Genomic DNA, 10,952 nt, shown 5'->3' with positions numbered 1-10,952 from the left:
GACCTTTAGTAGAGCTACATGCTCTAAACATGCGACAAGTGAAGTAAACGAAGAAGGAGGGGTAGTGGATTCGCCATTCACATCTCATGTAGACCCTACCCTCCCAAAGAGTGTCCATGTGGATATTCTACCCACTTCGTTTAATGAAGGCCCTACTGAGCTACCACCTTCTGATGCTCTTCCTAAAGTAGAGGTCCCTAGAAGTCGATCCATAAGAAGTGACATTGCGTCCACTTCAAGAGAACCGTTTGGCACACCAAGTCTAGATGGGATATTTCTCAATGAAAATTGGGAATATGATCTACACACAGAGACTTTGACTGACCTATACACGGGTTCCACATACCATGTGGGTTGGTTAGAAGTCATACGATCTACATCTAGTGCCGCTAATCTAGAGGAGCAACAACAAATGATATGTGAGGTTATTCATAGAATTATTCAACTTGAGAGGCAGAATAGGGGAGTGAACCTAGTTTCCACTGGCCCTATGAGATTTTTGGATACGGGCAAGGCCAAACAACTAACCCTGTCACAATTGGAGACTCCCTCGGTGAGTCCCATAGACCCTTCGTATGTTGTTTCACCTGGAGTCTCTATGCAGGCTGAGCCCACGAGCAGTAACTTTAGCTTTCCAACCTTGGCTCAACTTTCCATTAGGGAATCCACAATGCCTACTCCGATGATGAGCATGACAGAAAGCGCACCTGTTACCACTGTAGTTAGTACGACACCGCTACCTAGTGGAATAGTACCTACAACAGTGCGTGCCAGTACCTATCGACCATATGTACCTATCGCTACTCATGCTCATGTAGCTCCTATGCCTCTTAGTATGCCAATGGCGTATGCCCCACGACCGCCTTATCACAACCCTTATCCAAGAGGAGCTAGGCCTAGTCACATATCATATCCTACGTCAGCTGCATACATACCAAGACAAACGCCAACTCCTATCAACCAGGCTATCCCAGAAGTGCCTCCACCAGCTATGCTTGCTTACCTAGGTGATCTTGCAGCGTTTGCTCAGACGATCGGATGATCTATTGCGGAAAACATGCGGGGCATGCCTGAGAGAGAACAGGCGATACAAGTGGCTAAGCTCACTCAGAACTTCAGTGGTAACGAGGATGTTAGGAAGCACATTGAAGTTTTTGAACACGTGTGTGATTCCTTGGAAGAGCACAATGAGCTGCATAAGTGTAAAGCCTTAGGCTTAACCTTGAGTGGGAAGGCCGGAGATTGGTATCGAACCTTAAGGGTTGAAGAGCGTACTCACTACCCCACTCTCAAGAGATTGTTCTTGAAAGAATACATACGTGAGGGTGTGCTTTGGGGAGTAGCATCTCAACTCCAAAAAGCTGAACGCGAGGAAGGGGAGTCAGTGAGAGACTTTATTAGTCGATTAAAGCATCTAAATTCTCGCTGCACTCCCGATGAGCGCTTCAATAACAACCAACTGCTCGATAGATTCATCCGAGGATTGCGCCACGAGGACATATACAATGGTCTAGTCATTAGAGGTCTTACAACGTGGGAAGCAGTCACTGCCAATGCAATCCAGTTAGAAGACAACTTGATGATTGCAGGTAAAAAGGTGTCTTCGAAGACAAAATCCGTTAGTTTGCAAGTATCTGGGCACGAGCCAATGACGGTAAAACCTATTGCCAAGGAGCCCAAGATATCCAAAATGTCTGTGAGACCGACCTTACTAAGGCTCTCCAAGAATACTTTAGGGGTAATCGAGCTCCTCAAAATAGCCATATGTACCCAAGAAGAGAGCAACAATGGTGTTCGGTTTGCTTAGGACGGGGGTGGTCAAAAAGCGAGCCAAGAGCAGCGAGCACAAAGCAATGAGTAGAGCTCATGTTCTTGTGAAAGTGAGCAGGTAGGGGCATGGTATGATGTTAAGCGAGCATGAAATGTTAAAGAGAAGAGTGGAACCTCAGTGCAATTCTGTAGCAATCAAACAAAGAAGACATGAAATGTTCTAAAATGACCATTGCAATAATTTTTTTTTCGAACCAATGGTGCAGATACAAAAAATCACTATTAAACTCATATTGCTTGGCTCGCTAAAAAGATATTGAATCTATAGTATTCACAATGTTGGAGAGCCATTAGCAAACAAAAGACAATAGACAGGAAAATTTATAAAATAACCAAAACATTTCCAAAACAAGTACTACGGTTCAGCTGGTATGACATGACCCCCATACATATTTCAACTAAAGTGGGTTGCAGGTTCCTAAAGCTGTTGAGGATGACTTCTAATAGACTTAGTTAGCATGTCTTTTACAATTCTCTCAGAAATACAAACTTGATGAATATGCATATTGTTGTTCACATCCTGTCCAAGAATCATTAAGAACACAAAGTATATGTGCTTGCATGCAAGATATGGTCTTTTCTTGGCCACTCTATCTCTGAACTCCACACATGAACACATTGGATTCTTCTGAATAGTGACCTCTATCAGAGATGTGTCTTGGCTCCCATTGGTCAATGGATTAATACTAAATGTTTCCTTTACCCCTTCTATATGTATATGGCTGCCTACAACTTCTGCATGCATATCTAAGGCTGCAGTGATTTGACCAAATGCAGCCTTTGAAATTCCTCGTCGATATGGAAATTGTTTCACCTCCTTGTTTGTCTCGCTAGTGCCTTTTGCAAGCTCCTTTTCTAGAAAAAACTCAAGAGGAATACCAATGTCATATCCTGCTCTAATAAGCTTGCAGGCTTCTTTCACTTGTAACTTGGTACCTTTAGCAATGGGCCAAACACAAGGGACATCCTCTGGTGGATGTAATATTGCCTTTGTAATTTTCCAAGTGTGCCTAACATCTGTATTACAAAAATAGCAATACTTCTCCTTTTTCCAGGAGGATAGTTGACAATCACTCCAAAAACAAGGACTGACATCACCCCCTCGCAACCTTGAGCTACACTTTTTCCCTGATGCCCAGTGGTTGCACTCAACTCGATTCACTGTTGGTATCCTCCGCAAGGCCCACTTTGTATCATGCACATCACTTTCAAGGCTCTCTAAAACTTTGCATTGCTCATCGACCTCTATTGCAGGCTCTAACCTCTCTCTTGTCACATAGTTAAACTCAGGCCTATGGCTAGAGTTGCCAAAGTTTTCTTCTGTCGAGTCGTGTAGTGGCCTTTTGGCTCGAATAGTTTTATTCTCACCCTTGAATTTTACCCTATTTGAAAACATAGGGGTCCCCGCCACTGCATCATCCACTGCTCGTGAGGTAGCTATTGGGGATGGACTTGCTTTCTGTCGAGAAAGAGCTCTCTCAACCAAAAGCTCCAATGTAGGCCCACAACCTGTGTATTTTCCTTCCAAGAAAGCCAATTGTCTGGCACATTGGAAGTAAGCATTGATTAGATCTTTCACACAAGCATCATAAAGACTAATCTTTTGCCTATACCCCTCCCCTGCCAACCAGCTTGCATGCTTGGTCTCTGACATATTTGTCCTTGGGACAAGAGCATTGACAATAGGCTCTCCATCCTACAAGAGAGTGGTAGAAATTGATTAAAAACAATGCAGTGCACATAAGTAGGAGGCACACAATAATACAATGAATAATCTCTTACAAACATTACCTTTAAAATGAAATGACCCCATCGACTAACCCTATAGTGCCACCAACTCAACCAGCTAAGAAGCTTAGGGATGTTTCTATCAACTGCCTTGCCAGTTGCCCACCATGCTCGTATCCTGCGAAATTGTTGAAGGGCACTTTCTTTGTTTGGGGCAGTCCTCCACTTCTCACACATCTCCCTGTGCTTTTCTTGATGTGGGCTATAGATGTACCTCTGCGTGTGGACACGAAGATTGTCTTCCCAATGCCATAAACATGACCTTTCCCTTTCAATCATCTCCTTTCCGTCGTTGAAGACACGTCTTACTGCATTCCAGTTAGCGCCAGCCTCATCTGCCATAAACCCAAAAAAATTTGCTACCTTCCCTGTGTGCTCCACCATTACCAAATTCATATTTTCCCAAAACATGACTTGAGCATCCTCATCCTCTTCTCTAAATTCACAAGTTGCTATTGTCAATAGCTCACCAATCCTGCATACCACAAATGGAAACAGAGTTATATTAAAGACACAAATTAAGCAATGCTCTCTACCGCTTGTAACTTACATGTGGTCATAAACATGTGCTCCCATTGTATGCCATCCTCGATGCACATGATCAAAGCAGACCCATGCTTGATTAAGATCCCCATTACCATCCTTGTCCATTTGCCGAACAATGTCAATCCCAAAACCAGGTCGAGTAGTACACATCTTAAAGATAAAGCAACGCTCAGTAGTGGTGGCTTGCAATGGAAATTGAGAACCATGGAAGAACTCAAAATGGCATGTTCTTTTTAGATTAAGAATGGCTTCATATCCTTCACCCAGAGGCCGTGTTGTTTTTCGTGTTTGCATTACCATCTGCTTCACCCTGCATTCATAAAGCATACTTAGTGTATTAAAGATGATAATTGCATACTATTCTTTGCTAAATTGCACTTCCTACGTACTTTTTGACATTTATCAAACTTTGCAACTCTTGCGACATCTCCTGTAGCTCCCTCTCTGTCATGAATTCTCCCTGTGCCTTGTCATCATCAGTGAATGCTCTTAGAACCACCTCCCTTGCCACAATCATTTGTACCTTTCTGGGCCCAGCGTTGTGGTCGATGCCCACTGCACGTGCTACAAAGGCCTTGATATTTCGTATCGATGCTCGGCACATTCCCTTGGAAACCATGTGTGTATGTTTGCCATAATGAATAAATAGTCTGCTATGCATTGATTCTTTTGGCATAAAATAATAGACACAGGCAGGACATTCTTTAAGACACATTGGCACATGCTTGCAGAAAAAACACTCAAGGTTCCCGAAACTCCCAATTGCTAAATTCCCATATTTTGGAGATTTTATCAGCTGCCCATTCCAATGGAGTTTGTTTGGTTGATTCATACGTGTCCTAAAGGAGCAGTGCTCATTCATGCACTAGAAGGTTCCCCCGCAGAAGCTCTTCCTAAGAACAAAAGTTTTATTGGCCCTAGTTTGCGTTTGTGGCTTTGTCCAAATGTTGCCCTCGTATTTTTGCTCCATCCCTTCCATACCTTTCCCACCTTCAAGCTCATATGTACTGAACTCTGGGTACACCTTGGGAAGCTCTTTTACCTTGCCTTTGTAATCACAATCATGGATTAAAGTGTGCAAGACATCAGTAGGAGGTAACATGCGGATTATTTGAAAGCAAGAGACCGCAGTATCAAACTGAACATCTTCCTCTTCCAAATGTTGAAAGCACTTTTCCACAGGAGAGACCTCTATCTCCTCTTGCAATGACCCATGTGCTTGGACATTGATTTCTTCTATCTCTTCAGTGTCCAAGTCACTGTAAAGCACAATGCTCTCTAATTCAATGCGCAATGCAAAACAAAAAATGTCAGTCAAAGTTAATGCCACTTACATTGGAGTACTCTTTCGAGAACCGGGAGGAAATATAGTTGAGGGGCCTTGTTTTGGGGTCTCAAAATAATTCTCTGATTTGGCAATATATACAGAGGACAATGAATGCTCCAAGATAAAATATGCCTCGTCTCCAATCCCTGCATACAAGTGTAAAGGACAAATGGGCTCATACTCTCCTCCAATTTCAAGTAAGGCCTCCACATTTATCCCACCAATAGTTCCAAGCTTCCCTCGGATCATGTTGATTGACACAAGACATTTGCCATTCAAGAAGGGGACTCGGATGCATGCACCCATTGTAGAATGGAGGAAAACACGAGCCTCCCTGCATAATGCAATCACAACAACAATTAAGGAATTTACATTGAATATTAGCCAAAAATATTTTAATACTAGATGTTCTTGCTCTAATCAATAGCATATACTAGCCATAATACAATTTTACCAGGCTCATTTTAAGACTATGGGTAGAAGCAAATAAAAATATTTATTACAAAAATAGTCATAATGAAGGGTATCAAAAAGAGTACATGTATATATGTATATATGTTTGTGTGTACACGTGTGTGTATGTATACACACACACACGCACACACACACACACACACATATTTGCTTTGTGTTAGTTCTTGCGCTTTTTCATAATCTCCTGTTAGATTTCAAAAACTCTACCAGTTGGATGCCATAGCATAACTGTGCTATAGATTTAAATAAATCGGAAAAATATTGACCAAACCCTTAAATTTTAGTGTTGAAATTCATTAGTGTTAGGATAAAAAAATTTGTCCAGTGCCTAACTTAGGGTTTTTAGTAGTCGGCTACTTCTTATGAAGCAATTACTTAACGCTTTTAGTCGTCCTCCACACAGAAGCATCTTCCCTCGAACACACACGCAGAGAAGCGATCATGAAGCATCATACGTCTCCCCAGCAAAGAAACGCTGATCTCATGCGCAGGGCCCTCTCCCCACTCCAATCTTTCTCCCCAACAAAGAGACACAGAAAGGTATCATCATCCATGAATTTGTGCTATTTTGCCTGAATGAATTTGTGCGCTCAGCGCACAAAATAATAGGATGTTTTGCTGCCGCCACACTCCACACACAGTAGTATGAGATGTGCGGCGTTACTTCTTGCTATTTTTCTTGAATGAATTTGTGCGCTCAGCGCACAAAATAATAGGATGTTTTGCTGCTGCCACACTCCACACACAGTATGAGATGTGCGGCGTTACCTCTTGCTATTTTTCTTGAATTAATTTGTGCGCTCAGCGCACAAAATAATAGGATGTTTTGCTGCCGAGCAGTGACAAAATCATCACGATTTTGAGTTCGTTTCAAGCCGGCCCCCCTTGGATCCCCCCGGCGGCAGAAATTTGGAGAGAGTAGTGTAAGAACATGCTATCTATATGGTGCTGTCTCAAACACATTGCATAGACTGTCTCTTATTATGCAGACTTTGTGTATACAAGAAGCTCAAAAAACTCACATTTGATGTCTTCTTGGTTGAGAAACGGCTCACACAGTCGAGAGAGGAGACCAGCAAACATGTGCATCTAAAGAACAATAGCACAAAAAGAAAAAAGTTTGTCCTTAAAAAAGTGTTGGATTGCGAAATATCACTTCTAAAGTTTATTAGTACTCAATATTGAATGCCTTCAGATTTTGGCTACCGAATCTTTATATATTTTCCAATAAATTTGAATGCCTTGAATTGAACACCTAAAAAGGGCTCCGTAAATATTTTCCAATGGAGATTTTTTTAAAATATTCAATACGGCTTTGAATGCCTTGGAATTTGGGCCAAAGCACTCCATATGATAATCTCAAAGATATTCTGTTCGTTATAATGAGTTGGCCGTTTTGTTGGATAGTGAATGTGCCACCTTTGTTTGATGATTGTGTTGCAGTACTGAATTTAATCTCTTTAGTGAATGTGCCACCTTTTCTTTAAGTTTGTGTCGTATTACTGAATTTGCTGTTAAAATAATCAATTAATTATACAATACGAGTACAATACTATTTGAAGATTTGTTCTTGTATTTTTGCATGGCTATCTGGTTTTCAAATGAGTTCGAGTCATTTCACTAGAGCATCTTGCTTGAAAGGTTCTTGTTGTGCAAAAATGGATGAGTTACCTCTTGCTAAGCGGAAAAAGAGTGTGCAGGTTGGCCCAGGTGAGAGCTCATCGAGACACACAAGGAGGCAAGCTGATTTTTCTAGCACTTTGGAGCAAGCCGCCTCCTCAAACCCTACTACTACAGAGCATGCGGTACATATCATAGATGACACTAACCTGGAGGTGGATATGGATAGGCAGCATCTACATAGTGATGAAAGAAATGAGGAGGATGGACAAAATGTAGTGGGGGCAATTGAGGAAAATAAAGGTGATCAAAATGAGGGTGAGAATACTCAAGGTGGTGATAATGAGGATGAAGGTGAGAATACTAAGGATACTGGGAGAGAGATAGAGGGGGAAGAGAACACACATCCACTAGAGGATCAAGAACAAACAGTTGTCACAACCCAAACTGAAGGAAGCAAGCAGAAAAAAAATAAGGTTGATATTTTTGGGAAGATTCTAGAGACATCTACTCCACAAGCCTTTTTAGATAGGATAGGAGTCAAATTTAGGTCTCCACCTCCACGTGTTCCTCTCTGTAGGATGATCCAGACGGAGGCAATCCGAAAGGTTTCTCCCTCAACAGATAAATCTCTTACTCGAAGCTTCAAAAAACTAGGTGGGTACATTGAGAGCATGGGAGCTTTCACAGTATCAATTATGGACTTGGAAGGGGAGGAGACACCATTGACACAAGAGAGGGAGGAATCTTGGGATGAGCATTGGAGGACTGTGAATCAACAATTTGAGGAAACTCTTGCACTTGACCCCGAGTGGGGTCCGTACTTGAGCCGAAAAATGGTGCATATTCTTGATGGTAATAATCGACACAATGCTTGGATGGACTGCATTTCTACAGGTGAGTTCTCATTGGGATGTTATAGTTTCTTATGCTTCTTTGTCCTTCCTAATTTTGTGTTTTATTACAGGGTTTCAAGGGGATTTGTCCATGCATTGTTGTGTTCTCTGTAAATTTTATGTGTTCGAGCGGAGGGATGTGGGTGAGCTTTTGTTTTCATTGTCCAGGTTGAACAAGTAAGTTAATTTGTCATCAGAGTCTCCTTCTATGTCAAGTAAGTTGTTTGTACTCAAGAATATTAACATATTTCTTCTTTGTTTTGTAGGACGCATGATTATGCATTTGTGCCAACCACATTTGGTGATCGTCTATTTCAACTAAGAAGATTGGGAGAGTCCGACCTAACAACTCTCATGGCACATTTGGACAATGAGGACAAGCTATGGGTTGAGAGAGAGATGCAGAGTGCATCTGCCAGAGGAAGGCCTAGTTGGCTTCATTTGCCAATCCAGATTATGACTTGGCTCTTGTTCAAGGATGAGATGGAGCAAAAAATTGATGAGGCATCAAATGGACCACTTGCCGAGTCTGCTAGGGAGAATGTGACTCGAAAGGTAGAAGTTCTCTACAGAGGAAAAACATCAAAATATGCAAGGATTGCTGATCCCTCCAACGGTGAGGCCTTTTGGTGTGCAGTGCTCTCCCTCCCATGGCACGCGTCAAGCAATCATGTGGCCACAGAGGAAAAGCTCAATATGATAGGTTCTGCTTGCATCAGAGACACAGATAAGGCTCACATTGTCAAGCTATTGGACAACTCTCAGGCTACAGTGCGATCACTTGAGGGTATGCCAAATGATAAGACAAAGGTTAGGGAATGGCTGCACATGTACTCCTACTGGCTTCAGATCACAGAGCTGGGTTTGAGAATCCAAAATGATATTAAAAATGCCGATCGAGTCAGGTTGCCAGGTGAGAGCCGATTCACCTCTTTTGTTGTTCTATGCAGAAGAAAGTACTTCAAAAGGGCTTTCAAAGTGCACGAAGGAGGCATAAAATTTAGCCATGATATTGACCATCAAGCAGGCCTACAAAGTGCTACACGGCGAGTCGTTTATAGGTTTTCCTCCAACATAACCCAGATATTCCTTGTTAAAAAACATGCATGCTTCTTTCTGTGTGTTGTTTTATCATTTGTGCTTTGGCTTGCAGATGGTTGCTTTCTGAAATTGAGGAGCACCAATTGGATATTTTACCCCCTCTCGCTAGTGTGTGGCTTTGTGTTGACAATCAATCTTATATGTATGCCGATTTGAAGCTTGGAAGAGTAAGTGATTGAATTTGTCATTTTGAATCCATGATTGAGAAACATGTTCATATTGAGGGTGAGTTATGTTTACCCATGTTTGTCATTGAACAGGCCATGTCAAGCATAGAGTCTCGTTTCTGCCCGTGGTGGTTGGACCTTGAAAGAAACCATGTGCCTGAGGAGGAGCTTGATCTGTATCGCCAACATAAGTCTATATTGGAGCTTCGTAGCCAGCAAATTGATCATAATGAGGCCACATCCACATCACATGCAACATCGATTGCATCGGCTTCTTTTCGTAAGTCATTGCCAGTGAATTTAGGGAGGGAAATACTGAATCGTGCATTGGAGGTGAATCGAGCAATGGAAGCAAATAGGGAGCAGAGTCAACAACAGACATCCAATAGTAGTGCAGGCGGGATACAACCAACTGACATCATAACCAAGACATTGCAAGCTCCAGGTATGTGAGCTTCCTACCTCATCTTTATCGTGATCCGATTGTTTTGACTTGAGACTATGTGTGTTAAATGTCAAAAACCTGTCTATAGGAACCATTTATGCCTTCAATGTCAGTATTGAGGACCTTGCAGCTACTTTTGTGAACATGGAGGATGCATCCTCATTGGGAAAGCAAGTGCTTGATGCTATGAATGTTATTTGCACAGTAGGGAATGTCAAGAGTAGAGGGTCCGATTACTGTGTGGAGTTGATATTTGCAGACTTCCCCTCAAATATCATCATTGGAGGTTGTGTTGCAAACAAGGTTCCATATTGGAATAAGATTGGGGATGGCATGTATGACTCTACTTTTAAAGTTGTTGATTCTTGTCTCTCGGATCGAGGCTTCTTTACATGCCTTTACACTATGGAAGAAGGAGTGACCATTGAGCAGGTTGCATAGAGCGTTGGGTTTGGCATTTATCATAGACAGGTTGTGAGGTGTACTCCACCTATTGGGAAGAAGATGGGGCAAATGATTACTACCTAGGTATTAGTGTTGTTCTCTTTGGGGCTGTCATTTGTGCAAATCTTCTTTGTCCCATTTAAGGTGAAAATGCATGAACAACCAATGTGTCTTTGCTTGTAGGTCACTTGTCTAATATTGGCTGTTTTTGTTCGCTCAACATCTCCTGCTACAAGCTTTGTGATGCATGGGGATCAACTAAGGGATTTGGCACTAGGTGATGATCTTGATGTAGGGCAAGATCTTATCTTTGA

At 42.1% G+C, this 10,952-nt stretch overlaps 1 protein-coding gene across 1 annotated transcript; it reads left to right on the top strand.

Annotated features, from left to right (window-relative positions):
- The first annotated feature begins 8,033 nt into the window (after nt 1-8,033).
- Nucleotides 8,034-10,722, top strand: LOC147604343 (uncharacterized). The gene is made up of 4 exons (XM_086795671.1): nt 8,034-8,482; nt 8,553-8,658; nt 8,748-9,291; nt 10,696-10,722. Exons 1-4 carry the CDS (start codon nt 8,167-8,169, stop codon nt 10,720-10,722), a joined length of 993 nt encoding a protein of 330 aa, XP_086651797.1. The 5' UTR covers nt 8,034-8,166.
- Nucleotides 10,723-10,952: the final 230 nt, after the last annotated feature.

Source organism: Cibotium barometz, chromosome 62 (genome assembly GCF_041138505.1).
Source record: "Cibotium barometz isolate CiBa-2024 chromosome 62, ASM4113850v1, whole genome shotgun sequence".
NCBI lineage: Eukaryota > Viridiplantae > Streptophyta > Polypodiopsida > Cyatheales > Cibotiaceae > Cibotium > Cibotium barometz.
Note: the sequence above shows the minus strand (reverse complement) of the source record. Positions and strands in the feature narration are given on the sequence as shown.